The following is an 18784-nucleotide window of genomic DNA, read 5'->3' on the forward strand; positions in this document are numbered from 1 at the left end:
ATGAACATTTAAGTTTCATTAATTATTCATAAACCAATTTATTAAACTTTAATTCAATTTATTAAGGTTAAACCTTTGGTTTTCCTTGCAATTAATGTCATTTATTTTAGTTTTTAAGTGCAGGGACACTTTATATTAAGTTCAGGAACCAAATCATCCACAAAATTGCACAAACCATGTCAAAAGGCACCCAAATAGGCCATTTTGCCCAATTCTCTACCGAGAATTAATAATTCTCGGTATGAGCAGCAAACTTGGACGAATTTCAGGAGAAAAATTCTCTGAAAATCGCGTGCCGCGGCTTTGCTATTCGCGGTCGCGACACACGTGATTTATGCCCTATTGATTCCGATTTTGCCAAAATTTTTGCCTATTCCTATTCCTATTCTACCTATACATTCACCTAATCACCCTATATAACCCTACCTCTTATACAAACCTCACATCACCTCTATTTTTACCCAATCCCTTACTCCAAACTCTTCCCCAAAAAATCTACTTTTACTCTTCCCAATTTATTCACTCCAATTTCTATCCTCTTTTCTATTCAATCACTTCCATATTCAAACCCCCAAACTCATCTTCAAGCTTTACTCTTTCTCTCAATTCCTTCTTCTTCTTCTTCTCAAACCCTAACAACACTAAACACCATCACCATGGTTAGGACTAAGCGTGTTGGTAACAAGCCCGATGTTACGGAAGCTAATCGCCTTCGGGTTCAATGTGGAGCTTATTTTGACATCGCTTCGGAGGAAGAAGCCGCTCGTTTCAAACATTTTTCACAAGCCGACCGCCAATTTGTGGATATGCACTTCTTAGACTTCCATTCGGTAAGAACGTTGAATTTCTCTACTCGAATTGATGCTTTTATTGAGGCGTTGGGTTGGCAAGAATTCGTTAATATGCGTTTTCCTCGTATTAATGAATATGTGGTGGAATTTTTGGTCACCTTGACCATGAATAAGAAGAAAACCTCAATCTCTTTTAGGAATAATGGTATCACATACACCATTGATTATGATGCAATGGGAAATATGTTTGGTTTCCCTACCTCTAATTTTTATGATAAGCCTAAAGATTTTGATAATGATGCGGTTTGGCAAACTCTTTCGGACCAAGACTATTTTAATTCCAAGAACACTTCAAGCAAGTTGATTAAGGACAATTGTGTGTTCTTCATTCACAAATTTTTGAGTTTCTCCTTGTTTGGGCGTGTTGAGAGTTCAAAGGTTCAAGTTCGGGATTTATATGTTTTGGATAGCTTGTTTAAAAGTTTGAGGATTGATAGCATTGGTATGTTGTTCGATAATTTGTTCCGTGCTTCGAGGGCTACTACCATTCAGATCCCTCTTTGTAATTTTATCACCGCTATTGTGTTGGGAGCACGGGGTGAATTGGCTGATTTTGACATGTCCACCTACCGTGGGTATGTTCCACTTTTGGATATCTCAGCTCTTGAGCGAGCTCATTTATTGCTACCACAAGGTCCCCCCGTCTTTATTTCGTATGCCTCCCGTATTGCCCACCTTCGTGGCACTATGGGTGGTGGCGCTTCAAGTTCTCAATTTGCAGGTACCGAAGGCGGTGGAGAGGTGGTAGGAGAAGAAGATGAACTCCAAGCTCAACCACAACCCCAAGCACCTCAAGCGGATGATCCGGTGGATTTGCGGAGGATTTTGAACCAAATCAATTCCAACAATCGTCAAATGAACTTGCGAATTGATGATTTGGTGGAAAACAATATGGTGATGAATGACAACCTCAACCTTTTGAGGCGTGAGCATAGATCGACTCGACATCGGATGCTTTCCTTTTTCCGACGCCGAAATGTGGAGACTTCACCTACACCTCCGGATTCCCCACCTCAAGCATAGGTTGTTTTCATTTCATTTCATTTTTATCTTGTTATATTTTGGTACAATTTTATTTTTTCCTATATTTGGTACATTTTCTTTTTAATTTTATGTTGAATGTTTAATTTCCTACTATTTCCATCTTCGTTTCGTATGCCTTATTTCGTATTTATTTTTTATGTTTTCTCCATTATTTTTGCACCAATGAGGACATGGTCCAATTTAAGTGTGGGAGGAGATATACATATATCAATTTCTATACGAATACGAATAAATGCAACGAAGATATTATTTTGCAAAACGAAAAAAAAAATGCAACGAATATTAATTTTTATGCAAATGCAACACTAATATATTGCAACACATTTTTATATATCTATAAATTAACCATAAGTTAATATGATTATTTGTTTAGGTTATCATTATCGTTAGAAATAATATTTCTATACGGGTAATATTTTTCAAATCTCCAATACGATTTTAAGTAAAATTGTCTCGAGTGAATGTATTTAAGTTAATAAATTCATTATTTTCAATCTCTATTTTATATCTTGCAATTCATGATACAATAAATCTTATTTTAAGTTTTCAATTAGGTTTATAGGCATTAAATTGAACTAACAATTTTAGCTCGGTTTGATTTCGTCTTACATTAACACCAATTGAAGTTTTTAAGGAAACTTTAGCCATAATACATGTTGAATTTTAAGTCAATATAGGATGAATGTGCTATCTTTCTTTTTTCCAATTTACAATTCAATTTTATAATTCATATTAATTAATCAATTAATTGAATTCTTAACTTTTGGCCACGATTGAGACCAACCTTATCACAATCGAGGTATGAAAGGGAAGAAAATTAAGTACCGTTTACTTTTGGCCACGGTTGCGACCACCCTTATCACAATCGAGGTATGGAAGGAACGTTTAAAGCAAAAATTATAAGCGTGTATAAGTTTAAAGTAACGATTGCGTCCACCCATGGCATGGTCGGTACCTCTTAAGCAAACACCAAGCAATAAAATACGTATAAAGTTACGATCAACACCACCCTTATCTCGGGCGTAACTAAGCAAATAAATTATAATAAAGTACTTATTCATTTAATATATCTTACATATTAGTTTAGGTTTGGGAAAGGAAATTTTGTGCTTTGAAATGCCTTGAGACGAAAGACTCAATAACATGCGTGCTTATATCGTCCCGAATGCTTCAATTCAAAATTGGAAATACAAGACGAATGATATATCGTATATTTATACTAAGTTAGTTTGATGTTTTGCGTATAAATTTGCCATGCGAAGTAAGTCTTTTCGGCTTAACTAATTTAAAAGGTAATACAGAGATATATGTTTTATTTTTATAAAGAGATTAGTTAGAGAATAAATTCAGAGAAATTTTGCTCGGGACTAGCAAAAGATTAAGTGTGGAGATTTGTTAAGCCCAAAATATACCTAAAATATCATCATTAATTACATCAATATTGCTACGAATTTATGCTATTTATAACTGTTTAGGAAGCTTTTACTCTCGAATATGTTTCTTTCTTGTAAGGTACATAAATATTTGGTAAGATCCAAATAGGAACGAAAAGAGCTCGAAAACAGAAGAAAAACCCTACAAAAGGAGTCGAAGACGACAGAAATTAATAACGCCAAATCGAGGACGCGAACGAAAGCTGAAAAACCGAAAAACGTTCCGTGCCGCGACCGCGGCCCCCAGATTCACGGTCGCGACACGCATTCCCCAGCTTTTCCTTCCTTCGTTTAAAGACCAATTGATGCTCCTCCATTCTCGGTAGAGAATTTAAGATTCTCGGTACGAGCAGGAGATTTTAGAAGCCTAGTTACACACTTTCGTTTTCGACGAAACGCGATCGTTCGGGTGAATAAAGACGTCCTTTTGCAATGGACACGATCCTTCGCAATGGACACGATCCTTCACAATGGACACGACACTTCAATCAAGACTCTTCGACATCTATAAATAAAGAGTTGATGGAGAGTTGAAGATATGTAGAAAAAAGAGATTAGTGTAGAATTTATGCAGAAATTCCGAATCAAGTGATTCAGAAGTTAGATTTCGATCCTGTAAAAAGCAATAATTTGTACACACATTGTTTATTCAATAATAACAAGTTTAGTAGCGTTTAGTCATTGTTCCAGTTTAGTTTTCATTTTGGTAGTAGACCGACCCAGTCTCTATTACGAAGATTCAATGAGAAGATTGAGTAGAGGATCCGCCCCTGAGCCTGACAAACTCTAACGAAACCCAAGGAAAGGATTGATCAACCCGTTCACTTGCAAGCCGTCGAATGTTTCCATGCTCCATGTTCTCTGTAACCTTGTATCATTTTATATTTCATCTAATAAAGTCCGTTCTATTCGATAGATTTTTATGCAGCACTTATGGTAACCAATCCACTAAAGTGACTGCTGGTGTTTTCATTAAAACGTATTTAATCCAAAATCTTTACAAGGAAACTTTGTTGAACACTTAGGCAAATTATTATCTCGAAAGAGTTTTAATTTGATTAAGGACAACTATCCCGAAAGGGTTTTGTCATGTTCAAAGCCAATTAATTAGAGGTTCCGTCATTTATTTCATCTTTATAATTCGTACAAAGTTTAAAGTTGTTTTCTTTGCTTAATGCAAACGAATACATTCGTTTACTTTTCTAAAAAGTACTAAAAGTTCCTATCTTGCAAATTCATTCTTAAATCAGAGTATTTTCTAACATTTTCATAATCTAATCTAATTCTCATTCTAGCAATTTCAAAACCAAAACCGATTAAGCGATTTTTCCATAGTATAAACCTTAAAGTAAATTTAACCGATTGTAAATAAGTTTTGTTAAAAAAACATTCCCTGTGGGATCGATATCTTTTATTACTACAAGCGTATACCGTGCACTTGTGGAAATCGCTCAACATCCCCCACTTCTTAGTTTTTAGACATTCTTTCAAGATTTATTTTTGTAAAAGTTGCTTCAAAAGAGGACCTTTTCATAATTTATCTTTTAACTTATGCCTCCTGCGTCATAATAATTCCACCTGCTTTAGGCCTTTTGTTTGTGCTGACGTGTCCGTTTGTTACTTGGTTTAGAATCTTGTGTTTTTGTGGTTTATTTATGAGGATGTTTCCCTTAATGTTGGGCGTCTTTCCACTTGCATAAGAGTCATTTCACTTTCCCTTTCAAACGTTTTATCAATCTTTCTTACTCATTTTCGCAACATTCTTCACTCTTTCTTTTTGCTGCTTTCCATATTCCTCATTTTCGTCCGTTTTTTAGATTTTGGTCTTTTCACTTATAAATTGCCTAATTTTCCCTCAGAAACCTGTTGTTTCTACTGACTAACTAAGTTCTTTTTCATTTTCACTTTCTGTCCATCTCTTCTTTTTTGCGTAATGGTTCAAGCGAGTTCATCCATTGCGCACATCCATTTATTATTTTCAGGACATGATAATGCTTATTTGATGTTCTTAGGATCCGTCTCATATCCTAAGGGATACTAAAGGAGTTGTGCATTCGATATTGAATCTCCAGCGTTCAACTTTTGGTCTTTTAGTACAACGTGGTGGTTCCGCATCCTGATAGACAAATTTATGATATTCGTCATAGTTTAGAATGCTCCCACTAGGACCAAGTTCCATATCTTCAAAAGATAAAAAAAAATACTCCCTTTTGAGGCCAGATCTAGGTCATTCGAAATGTTCAGAGGATTTTGAACATTCTCTTATTTTTCCTCTAAATTTCTCCTACTCGAATGGAGATATCCGTTAGATTCTAGTTCCTAAAATAAAGTGAGATTCTGGTCTATGTCTCCCAACTTTAGAAATTCAGGTTCCAAGAAGGCAACATCATGTGATTCAAACTCTATAATTCTACCGTCTTCTGTTTCTCCCACTAGAACATATCCCTTAGGTAGTTCATGATATCTTACAAAGATACTCTTTCTACCTCTCGGTCCAAGTTTCTCAAACTTTCTCGAGGTGTCGTGCGTGAAAATGGTGCAATCCCATAATTCAAGTTCACTTAATCAGGTTTACGACCTGTCCATAATTCATATGGAGTAGTAGCTACACATTTCGAGGATACTCAGTTTAGGACATAAGCTGCTGTGAGCAAAGCATCACCCTAATACGAAATTGGTAAATTTGATGCATCCATCATTGACCTAAAAGTGTCAAGAAGAGTTTAGTTTATTCTTTCAGCAACGTCATTTTGTTGTAGAGTACACAGTATTGCCAACTGATGTTCAATATTTTTTCATCATATAAAGCTTGGAATTCATCTGAAAGGTATTCCCGACCTCGATCAGTTCTCAAAGCTTTTATCTTTATATCTTACTAGTTTTCAACAAGTTTTATGAACTTCTTGAAACAACTCAAAACTTTTGATTTATCAGAAATTATATAGATATAGTCATCGATAAAGGTGATGAAATAGTAGGCGATATGTCTAGCCCTTATGTTCATTGGACCACATACATCAGAATGGAGTAATTGTAAAGGATATTAAGTTCTGATGGCTTTTCCAAACAGTTTTCTAAACATTTTTCCTTTATGGCATGAGTGACATGGAGGCAATTATACTTTATCTAAATTACCTAATAAACCTTCTTTCGCAAAGCGACTTATCCGATCATGTCATATATGATTCAATCTAGCATGTCATAACAAAACATCCTTATCATATATAAAAGAAGAAGTAAGATGTAAAGAAAAATTACTATTACCTTCTAGATCAATGTCGAGAACAGTTAAACCATTGGATATAAAACCAAAACCATAAAATATAAACATAACCTTAAAAAATTACCTCTAGAATATAAATTAAAACATAACTTCATTAAGACAGTAACATATATGAGATTTCTTCGAATCTTTAGATTGAACAACACATCATGCAGGATTAGAGTTCGACCTTCCTATAGGTTCAGTGTACAAGTTCCGATCCATTTGATTTTTAATCAACTAATCTCTCCTAAATTACGAGATTTTTTTCTTGATTGGTTTTTAGTCATAAACCTAAATATCCAAAACATTAGAATATGTGGTCATTCTCATTTTTCAGCCCCCTTTAATTAATACCATCTCAAAATTGCCCTTATTTATGTTTAGATTTTAAAAAAAAAGATAAACATTATCTCCAAAAGGATATGGCTAGAAAATGCTAGTAATAAGGATGAAGAAAATTCTAGAATTTTGTTTTGGTAACATAGAAAATTCTAGAAGGTGATGGTAACAAATAAGATGTCTAATGAATCTTATCTCTTAAAATGGGACCAAATAGTTAAAGGTTTTATGACATTAAATGTTTGGATTAATACAAAATACTAACCTTACCTTGCAAGCTCATTACATAAATCCTTTGAATAGACCAATTCAAAACTATAATAATCCTTCAGACCATACTTATTATTTACTCTAATTTCAATCCACTTGCAACATGCTAATAAATTGGAATGACTGACTTTCACAAGTTCGATTTCCCCAATTTTCCTGGAGAAGCCCAACATTTAGAAAACCAAATCTGTCGCAACTCTTAAATTAATTTTGTTATACTACAGAAAAAAAAAAAAAGTTTATCATATATAAATAGGTGATTTGGAATCTTAAGTACAATCGAATTGGATTTGGGAAAAAAATAAAATAAGTGTGCGTGCAATTGTAGATACGGTTGATCCCATAATTATTTTTTATTTTTTCATAGAATACTTAATTAACATTCTAAATCCTCATGCGTGTGTTCTTATAATTATTAGATATCCAATCTTATTAGTATTTAAGATTACAGGGATGCGTGTGGAAATTATATTTTTTTTGTGTAATTGTACAAAAGTTTTTATTATTCTGTTAATCTTTTTTCTTTCTTTTTAGGATATTGTATTAGTTGTAGTTTGTACAAAGCGCGAAAGATTTTATTCTTTTTAATTTTCATATTATTTATAAATAGTATATACTATTATAAAAAAATGATAATTAATTTATTAGTCCCTATATTTTGACAAAACACACTGTTTAGCCCCTGTATTTTCAAAAACACATAGTAAAGTCCCTAACCTTTTTCTCGATGAACTGTTTAGTCCCGAACGTTTTTTTCGGTGAACTGTTTAGTCACTGCCGTTAGACTCTCATGAAGATTCTGTTAGTCAATTTGGATTTGCGTTCTTCTTTTCTTTTATTTTCCTTTCCTTTAAACTCTACTGCATCTGAAATCAACTTTGAGTATTCTTCTTTTTGATTTTCTTCTTAATCGTTCAAATTCGTAAGCATTGGGTCTGTTCTTTTTCTTGTTCTCCATACAAATAGTTTCTTCTTCTAAATTGGATTTCTTCTTCTGAAATTTGAAGGTAAATAGTAAAGGGTAGTTCAGTCATTTCTGAATTCATAAACGGTAAAAAAATCTAACAAATAGACGGAAGGACTAAACAGTTCATTGAGAAAAAAGTTAGGGACCTTACCATGTGTTTTTGAAAATACAGAGACTAAACAGTGTGTTTTATTAAAATATAGGGACTAATAAATTAATTACCCTAAAAAAAATCTTAATATTTGTGGATACTTATTATGTAGGTTTTTGTTTTCTTTTTATTTCCCGAAGTAGAAGCTATATTGCAATGTTTTCAGAACTGGACTAGACATCAAACCGGATTTATAATTGGATCAGAGGTCACTTGGTTCAACCAAATAATTTAGATTGATCGGACCGAATGACGTAATAAATAATTAAATAAATAAATAATATATATTAATTATATAAAAAATAATTTAAAAACTTTAGCAAAAAAAATCATTATATAATGTGTTGCACTTCAACAGCAATAACAAAAAAATCAAATCTGACCAAAGTTTGATTTCTTTCAATTAATTTAGATATAAAATAAAGTAAATAATAGAGCATAAATTAATTAAATTTAGTAGATATGGAAATAAAACCATAAAAATAAAAAAATCTATGTTTACATCAAAACAAATTCATAAAAATGATACAAAGAGAGCAGAAGTATTAAAGTAGAGACCAGAGTATAATTAAAAACCCGGATTCAATTTGGTTCCCGGTCCGACCGCCGATTCCCAAGTTGATGCAGGTTTCAGACGAGTTGTTGTAAATTCATAAACCCACACTCATCCAAACCGAACAGCAATCCAGTTCCCGGTCCGGCCGGTCCGGTCCGGTTCTAACAACATTGCTATATTGTGAATTTCTTGTGTAGAAGCAATTTAATTGAGGTGCAATAATTTTAGGGAGGTGGAACAGTAAATGCAGATTGGTCAAATGACATTGTGTATATATACTATGTATATGTATAAAAATAAAATAAACAAAATAAAAATATATATTATTTAAAAATAAAAAAATAAAAAAAAAAGAAAGAAAAGGGGAAAAAGACAATAAAAAAGGTAGGTGGGTTGGTTGGATTAGATCTTGGGCGGAAGAAGACGCGGATCTATTGCACAATATTGTTCCAATTCTTTCATATGTTCTTGTCCGTAGCGCAAAGTGAGATGTATTTTATTTTTTCATATACGACAATCTTTTTTTATTTATTTTTTTAATTCTCTCCTCTATATATTTATTTGTTTTTGGCTCTTCTGCCCAAAACTATATTAATTTAAAAAAAATAATTAATATCTTTATTTCTCCAACTAAATTCTTCCCAATCACCGGCCACTCTTGATTATATATTTTTTTAATTAAGTTTTTAGTTAGTTGGTGTCACTGCAAAAGATGTTCTCCTTTATTGTCTATCATTACTATTACTATTAATATATTCTTTCTAAAGGATTAACCTTAATATATATATAAATTCACTAGTTTTGTGTAATGTCAACGTAGATTCTCTTTTAATTGTTTCTAAGGTTCTTTTAGGTTATAATAAAAAAATACATTACTTTTATAATTAAGGACACATTTTAATGACAGTTTTTTAATATTTCAGAAATTTTTCGTATATGAATTAGAGAAAAATCGCTCTGTATTCCTGCCCCTCGAGAATGCACACAAATTGAGGATCACCGTGGAAATATTTTTCGCATCCCGAGCAAAATCTCTATCCTGTTGACAACCTTATTTGTATTTAGAATGGAAAATTTTAAAAAACGAAATTTGGAAATTTTGGAAAGAAAAGAGATCTAAAATTATATAAAAATGCAATTACAAAGCCCAAAACAGGGTGGCAGGATAAGTTGAAGTATAAGTGGGCTAAGGGCCCAATTGTCTTATATAAGAATGGAAAATAAATGGGCTTAAAGGCCCAATAGTTTGTTTTGTATAGTCATATTTGGAGATAGCCTTGTTCTACGAGTGAAGCAACACAATCATCGAACATATTCTCGATAGACTTGAACTTCAATCCTAAGCTCTTCAACTTGGTTGTGTTGAAATCATAATATGGCCTGTCTAGTTGCTCAAATCTGAATCAATTATAGAGAACAAAAATATCAATATCGATATCAATTGCCAATTGCCAATTGATAATGTAAACAAAGTTTAAACGAAAAATCTAGTGTGGATTTGAGAACACTAGTAATCATTACACTCAAATGATATCACATCAGCATTTGAGATTACGTAATATCATCGATGGACCATTATTGCTCCCGATCGATCACTCTAAAATATATTTCAAAATAGGAAATAATCACTTGTATTTAATAAATGTATTGATAGGTACCTTTTTGGAATTGGTAGAGACGGATATCGAGCAGATAAAATGGATACTAATTCATCATTATCAAGTACACTTGAGCTACATAGATATCGCCCATTTGCATTTTCCTGCTCATAAACCATGATATGGCAAGCTGCCACATCATCAATGTGCACATACCCCATTCTTCCATGCCACGTGAATTTCTCCGTTTCACCTGTTTTAAATTAATTCATTTTCCATGTCATTATTCATTTGCCACATCATAATTATATTTAATGAAATGAAGATACCATATCGAGTTCTTATATTAAACATTGGATCTTCCATTCATTTGAAGGATCCCAATTCAAATTTGAATACGTGTATTATGACCCCACTTAATAATTAAAATAGTAGATCCTCTTATAATATGTGTGAGTCCATGTTACACATGACAAAATATATATAGAAAATTCTATATTTGACATGAAAATGAAGAACTGAGTGCTTCTAATTATTTCTCATACCTTTGAACAAGGCAAGCACATCAGAAGCAGTAGAACACAGCTGAGGTGGCAGACTAGGCCCAATCACGAATGCAGGCAGAACAGTTATTAAATCAATACCATTTTTGTTGCAGTATTCCCATGCGGCTTTCTCTGCTAGCGTTTTCGATAATACGTACCATATCTAATTCAAAATCATACGACATGATTATTAACATATGATAATAAAACATATAAATAACATGACACGATTTAACTGATAGAATTACCTCCAGCTTTTCACAGAGTTGGACCGAGCTCCAAGATGATTCATCCAAAGGAACATTCGAGTCAAAATCTTCTCTTGCTCTTACCGTAGATGAGGATGATGTCAGAACCACCCGTTTTAGATTTGGATTCTTCTTACAAGAACGTAACACATTCAAAGTTCCCTCTGTTGCCGGTTCCAAGATTTCAGTCTATACCATAACAACAACAATAATAACAAAACTTTAGTCCCGATTGATATTAATTAGCAGAAATAGAGGAATTAAGTAAGAAGTATAGTTTAATTGCCTTAGGATCAGATGAAGGTTTAATGACAGGAGAAGCAGTATGGAAAACACCAGAACATCCGAAAATTGCTTTATCAAAGCTTCCAATTTCCATTAAATCAGCTTTGACTAATTCCAGTCTCTCATTAGCTCCTTCCAGATTCCATAAATGACCTAATTTCTCTTCATTTCCTGGATCTCTTACAGTTCCAATAACTTGGTATCCTGATAAGAGAAGTCGCTTAATAAGCCAAGAAGCTAGAAAACCTGAAGCACCAGTCACACAAACTTTTCCTTTTATTTCATCCATGCCCTCTTCTTAATTTCAAAACAAGTTCTGTATCAAATATATATATAACAATGGCCTTAATTTTAGAAGGTGGAAATTAGGAAGGTGAATCATGCTATATGAATGGGAAGATGGTTTAAGGTTACAAGTAGATAAAGCTGCATAAATCTTGCCCTTCACCTTCTATAGCAAATTCCATAATTAAGAGTTTAAATTATCTGGTTAGTGTCGTGCAGGGCCGTCTTAAACATTTCTGAGGCCCTCTGCTAAATGAAAAAAATTTGGACCATATTCATTAAAAAAAATCATACATATAATAATAACGTTTCTACAAAATGAAACACCAAAATACTTTCAAATTGATTTTTAGCATTATAAATATAATAAAATAATTAAATTAGATATTGTATAATAAAAATAAAAAAAATTGGACCCTTTAAAACTCTTAGAACGTTAATTTTCTGGATAAATTAACATTCACTTAATTTTTCACATAATAATTAATAACAATAATTTATTTAGATTTGTATAATAAAAAAATTGCAGCCCTTAAATTTGAGGCCCTGTGCGGGAGAGCTCATTGTCAGTGGCGGATCCAGGAATCGACGTCCAGGGGGGCTATTTTAATCCGATTATTGGGAGTAATTTTTCGAAGTCCAGCCTGTTAGGGCTGAACAAATTTTTTCAATCTTGTAGCACACTTGAACTTTATGGTTTTGGTATGTTAGTTAAAAATTGTAACATTTTCACACTTTTTTTTATTTTTAGCTATAATTTTTTTATAACTTTCATAGAATTTAATTTAGAAATTAAGTTAATTGAATCTTAAAAGTAAGAAATTGATTTTTTTTTATAGAAAATTGATTTGTTTTATAGAAAAGAGATAATAAATTCTTAAAAAAATAGATATAATAAAAATAACTTCATATAATAAAAATAACTTCATATAAAACAAAAAATGAGTTTGGTGTGGTTTGAACCCATACCTCTCACCTAAAAACAAGACTTTTAACCAACTCAACCACTTTAAACTTTTAAGATAATACTACATAGGTTAAATATATACTAATATTTGGGAGGGGCTACACGGGACAAAAATAACGACACTCAAGGGCGGAGCCGATGGCTTGGGGGCTTCGGCCCCCCCGGGCTCTGGGCTGGCTCCGTCCCTGCTCCTTGTACACCCCTCTCCTACTCCCATGGTGTCGTGTCATGTCGTGTTAATTATAGGGTTAGTGTGTGTTGGTCTCGTGTAATTTAATATGATTAGTTCCAAAGGGGAGGGGGGGGGGTTAGAAACTAATATAACTTTTTCTCTTAATAACGCTGACTTAATTAAATGTTTGATAATTTAACTCAGCTTTAGGTCAGCAAGGTTGAGTGAAGTGTGAGACAGCTTTAATCAGACACCGACTAAAGCTGTTTCAATCTGCGAGTTGGGAAATAACACTTTAGGTCAACTTCCAACTCAGCACTCTGATTACTCAGCGTCAGCTTATACAAATTATATACTGAGTAATTTAAGCAAGCAATACATACATGTATATCAAGAGAAAGGGTTAGAGATTACTCAGCAGTCTTATCCTGGTTCGGCCTCACCGCCTACGTCCAGTCGCCAGAATCCTTCCGGGCTTTTTCAATCCACTACTGAACTCTTTAAAGGTAGAGCACAAACCGTTTACAAAGCAATTGAGTATGCAAGAGTACCGTCCTCTATTCGTCTACTCAACCCTACTGAGCGCTATAACCGAACACTCAGATTTTCTTTACCGCTGAGTACTAAAACCGAGCATTCAGCTTCACTCTTCTAACCTTTACAATTGATACAAGATTGTTCTCACTGAATGAAGAACACTTTAGATGAATACAAATTCACTCTAGACTTTTACACAATGATTGGAAATTTGGTGTAAGAACTTGCTTTTTCTAATCAGACAGCTTCTCTTTTGGATCTTTTAACTTAGTGAAGATCTTGCTTGTCTTTTCTCTTTTTGTAATTCGGCCAAGGATCCAAGTGATGAACTTGTCCTTTTATAGCAAATTCTGAAGCTTCAATGATTTGAATTCGGACATATCCGTTGAATTCAAACGGTCTTCTTTCGTCATTGATAGGTCAGCTTCCAGAATTGCAGGCCAATCCTGTCGTCTGAATTTAGCAGGCGTCAGGCTTGCCAGTTTCGTTTTCTTGCGCCAGGTTCGTCTTCTAGCGCTAGGTTTGTCTTTTTGCCACATGACAGGCGATCCATGCGTCTCGAAAAGGTCTCTAGGCAGATTTCCGAGACTTCTGAATTAGTGCAGACCTGTGTCAGGCCTTGTCTTTTAGTCAACGGATCATTGACACTGTCCTGACGAATACTCAGCTTGATTGTTCGGCTTTGCCTTGGAGATTTCCTTTGTCGGGGCTGAGTTACGTTCTACTCAGCTTCTTCGGTCGGCTTCGCCTTCAAGCGTTATTCTGTAGAAGTTCTTTTATAATGTTGAGTTTGTATTTCACTCAGCTTCTGTGGCTTATGCTGACTTTGTTATGTCTTACTTTTAGTTCCTGTTCTCGTTAGTTAATATACTCAACATTGAACAAACACATTAATACAATTAAATCAAAGTACTTAAATTTAATTGTCTTAATCATGGGATTAACTTAAATAATTTTTGTCAAATCAAAATCATATGGAAAGGTGTTTCAACAAACTCCCCCATTTTGATGTTGGCAAAAGTATTTAATTAAGGAACTCATTGTTGAGCATCCCTCATGATTGATGACCTTTTATTCTTCTGAGATAACTCCCCCGTAAGGGTTGCATCTATTGACTTAGTTCAACTCTAAACCTTCTAAGATCTAATGGAGTGAAACTAAGACTTGAGTCCACTAACTTAGTTCAATTTCTAAACCTTATAAGATTCAATCAAAATGAGTCTAAGGTCAGTTTCTGAAGAAGGTCAAATTTTAGTCATTACTCAGTTTCAAATATAGGTATCAGAGTTTGTGCTGAGTATGATTTACTTGTATATTCTTTATGTTCACAAGTTTTAATTTATTGTTTAAGTATGACAGATCAGCATATAAGCACAAGTAAGCATCGTATAAACATAGTCAGTTTTGGATAAGGGATGCATATATATATATATATATAGTCAGCTCAACAAAATAGAACACGCCAGATATAAAGTTACAAGTCATAAACTAAGACTATTTCTAATCTATTTCTTTATGTTGACTTGAACTTGGTTAGATTTGCCCTTGTTCTTGGCTGTTCTTTGTTGCTGACTCTGATTGCCCGGGACAGCAGAAGTTGAACCAGGCTTCTGCTGAGTTCTAGCAGTTGGCTGCTTGGCTGTCTCCCTCGTTTTCTGCTGAGTTCCAGCTTGCTTTGTTTATTCTTTCTCCCCCGTTTTGCCAGCATCCCGAGATGGAGGAGGAGCATAGAAAGTCCCTTGTAGAACATCACGAGTCAGTATCAATGAATACTGCTGCATTTGACTCGTACTTTCCGTTAGACCCTTAAAGACCTCCACGCCATCGTCCATACTTAAGGCGGGAATTTTTATGTTGGCACTGAGCATACTGAGTAAATACTCTAAAGATTTCCCGATCCAAGTTATTGATTCAGTCATCCGTGCATAGGATTGATAGTACATCCTGAGCAGCGCAGTATCATATGACTGACGTTGAACATTTGTGTGACGGACATGCGCAAGTGTGGATTGAGTGCATTGCAGAATCTCATTGGACTTGACCTGGTCAGTGTCCATCTCTTCTTTGCTTAAGTTGAGTAGGCGAATGGCTTCACCAATCTGTTCTATGGAGCATTGAGAAGAAGAGGAGATAAGGTCACGAGCTCCGGTCAGCTCAGAGGAGAGCTGGGAGAAAAGGTGATTGACCTCAGCAGAGGTTGCAGATGTTGAGTTCGCAACTGATAAGGCATTGAGTTGACCTTGGGTGGAGTTCATGTGATTTACCATCATCAGCTAGAGTTCAGCCAGCTTCACTATAGACTCTTGCTTGGGCTGTTGAGAGATGAAAGATGTCATGACACTCATCAGTTCTTTGAGACCCTTAAGTTCGGTCAGAAGTTGAGTGACAGAGGATAACTGGGTTGGCTCAGCAGGAACAGACCCAGCAACATCGGTGTGAGACTGATGAATATCTTGAAGTAGAGTTCGAGCTGAGTCAATGATTTCTCTTCCAGACTCAGAAGCATTCAGATAAGTGTAGGAGTCATTAGTGTTATGCTCAGAGGCCGTGATGTTGTCAGCACCGGATGGAGGAGGTGTTTGGTGCTGCCCGGAAGTGGAAGTGCCAGCTTGGTCAGCAGCTGCAATTTTATTCAGGTCAGCAGCAGGTGCTGACTGGTTTTCTTTCTGCTTGGTAGGAGTAGGAAGAGTTTGATCAGCAGAGTTATTAACATGCTCAGTGTCAGTCTGAGGTTGAGCAGAATTTGGAGGTTGAGGCAACTCAGAGCTGGCTTGAGTAGGAGGAGTTTCCTTTGCTAACTCGTTGGGTTGAGCAGCATGGACTTCGAGCACTTGCTCAGTGGAAGGATGAGCAGAAGTTTCGGCAGAAATTGGACCCTTAGAAGCTTTCGGGTCGGCTTGTTCCTCAGCTCGAGAAACAGAGGCTTGCTTTTCATTCACTTAGTCGGGGGAAGGTTCAACGATGTCTGTGAAGAACTGGAATTGAAGCCCAGTGAGATCAGTGATAGGGTCCCTCAGTGGAGATTCATCCAATAAGTCTATGACTTTGGGTTTCAAAGCTTTGCGTTTGAACCGCTTTTCTATGCTGTCCTTTTGAGTGTGGGTTTGAGGAGAAGGATCAGCAGCAATAGAGTCAAGGGACTAAAAAGAAGAGTTGAGTCCAAGGTCAGCATCAAGGCCTTCCACAACCTTGTCCTTCACTGGTGACTCAGCTTGGTTCTCAGCAGGTTGCTCAGCAGCACCTGTGTTACTTGGCTCAGCAGAACCCATCTTGTCAGCTTGAGGCTGACCCTCAGTATCACCCTGTTCTTCCTCCTAATCACAAAGAGTCTTCTCCAGATCAATTTCTTGACTTCGCACGAAGTGTGATTCCTTTGTAATCATAAAGTCAAGTGGGTTAGCATAAATCGGCTTCAACCCAGAGGTTTTCTTCCTCTTCAAAGGCTGATCAGGTGTTTCCTCACTTTCTTTCTCAGGCTCAGCTTGCCTTTTCTGTTTTTCAGCTGACTTAGGTTCCCCTTGAGCTTGCTCAGTAGGAGCAGCTTTCTTCGCACTAGACACTATCCTGATCTTCTTTGGAGCTATGTTAATGTCTTTTGTTGAGGTTTGGTCAGCTTTCCTCTGTCTTTCCTGTCTGGTTCGCACAGTAGGTTCAACCATCACTTTCTTTCCTTTCCTGGTCAGCTCAGCCTGTGCTTCTTCAACCATATTATCCCCTTCCATATCTCCCTCAGCGGGTATATCCGAATTCAAATCATTGAAGCTTCAGAATTTGCTATAAAAGGACAAGTTCATCACTTGGATCCTTGGCCGAATTACAAAAAGAGAAAAGACAAGCAAGATCTTCACTAAGTGAAAAGATCCAAAAGAGAAGCTGTCTGATTAGAAAAAGCAAGTTCTTACACCATATTTCCAATCATTGTGTAAAAGTCTAGAGTGAATTTGTATTCATCTAAAGTGTTCTTCATTCAGTGAGAACAATCCTGTATCAATTGTAAATGTTAGAAGAGTGAAGCTTAGTGTTCGGTTTTAGTACTCAGCGGTAGAGAAAATCTGAGTGTTCGGTTATAGCGCTTAGTAGGGTTGAGTAGACGAATAGAGGACGGTACTCTTGCATACTCAATTGCTTTGTAAACGGTTTGTGCTCTACCTTTAAAGAGCTCACTAGTGGATTGAAAAATCCCGGAAGGATTCTGGGGATTGGACGTAGGCGGTGAGGCCGAACCAGGATAAGACTGCTGAGTTATCTCTAACCCTTTCTCTTGATATACATGTATGTGTTGCTTGCTTAAATTACTCAGTATATAATTTGTATAAGCTGACGCTGAGTAATCAGTGTGCTGAGTTGGAAGCTGACCTAAAATGTTATTTCCCAACTCGCAGATTGAAACAGCTCTAGTCGGTGTCTGATTAAAGCTGTCTCACACTTCACTCAGCCTTGCTGACCTAAAGCTGAGTTAAATTATCAAAAATTTAATTAAGTCAGCATTATTAAGAGAAAAAGTTATATTAGTTCCTAACCCCCCCCCCTTGGAACTAATCATATTAAGTTACACGGGACCAACAACTATATGTTTGCACCAAAAATAACGTTTTGTTGATGCATATTCTGGTGTGCACTTTTCATCGGAAGAAGTTTTTCTTTTTAGGAAACTTTTTCTTAAAAGCACTCTTTAGGAAACTTTTCCTTTTAGAAAACTTTTCATTTTAGGAAACTTTTTTTACGCTTTTGTGGTGCACTTAGAACTTCCTAAAGTGAACCTCGAGGGAAACCATATTTCTAAAATGAACCTCGAGGGAACCCAACTTCTGAAAGGGAAACCAACTTCCTAAAGTGTACCTCAGGAAAAACCAACTTTCTATAGTGAACTTCAGGGGATACTTGAGGTAAACCTATAGGATCACAAGACCATTTAATATTTTTAACGTGTGTTTTGTGAGCCAATTAAGAAGCAGAAAAGTTAGAAAGTGTCAGTAAAATCTATCGTGGAAGTTAAAGTGAAGAAGTTACTCAATATGGTGGAGAACGTGGATTGGTGAAAATAACAGGAAGTTACTCCAAACATCTACAAAAGGCACAAATCACGATGAAAAAGACAACTCAAAACACATTCAAGCAAACCTCTAGCAAATTCTTTTTAGACTCCAACAATTTAAATTTCTCAGTTATTCTCTTAGTTTTAATTTTCAAATTTCAAGTTCATTCAAGCTTTCCATTACAATTTTATTTTGTTTGTTTTTTAATCATTTCTGTAAGGTCGGTGTAGTTTTG

General features: G+C 35.2%; 1 protein-coding gene across 1 annotated transcript; it reads right to left on the reverse strand.

Moving 5' to 3' along the window:
* Window positions 1–9983: 9983 nt before the first annotated feature.
* On the reverse strand, window positions 9984–11868 carry LOC136230757 (tetraketide alpha-pyrone reductase 1). Its single transcript, XM_066019926.1, has 5 exons — window positions 11554–11868; window positions 11268–11456; window positions 11020–11182; window positions 10535–10727; window positions 9984–10274 (listed from the first exon to the last, which is right to left on the reverse strand). The coding sequence occupies exons 1-5, from the start codon at window positions 11839–11841 to the stop codon at window positions 10136–10138; spliced, it is 972 nt and encodes a 323-aa protein (XP_065875998.1). The 5' UTR covers window positions 11842–11868; the 3' UTR covers window positions 9984–10135.
* Between the last annotated feature and the right edge of the window lie 6916 nt (window positions 11869–18784).

This window comes from Euphorbia lathyris, chromosome 5 (genome assembly GCF_963576675.1).
Source record: "Euphorbia lathyris chromosome 5, ddEupLath1.1, whole genome shotgun sequence".
Taxonomy (NCBI): Eukaryota; Viridiplantae; Streptophyta; class Magnoliopsida; order Malpighiales; family Euphorbiaceae; genus Euphorbia; species Euphorbia lathyris.

Excerpts from the sequence above, each read along its gene's own strand:
- LOC136230757 (XM_066019926.1), bottom strand. The coding sequence starts at position 11,841 with ATGGATGAAATAAAAGGAAAAGTTTGTGTGACTGGTGCTTCAGGTTTT. Across the intron at positions 11,457-11,553 it reads AACCTTCATCTGATCCTAAG|ACTGAAATCTTGGAACCGGC; the intron begins GCAATTAAACTA and ends GTTATGGTATAG. Across the intron at positions 10,728-11,019 it reads TGTGCTTGCCTTGTTCAAAG|GTGAAACGGAGAAATTCACG; the intron begins GTATGAGAAATA and ends AATTTAAAACAG.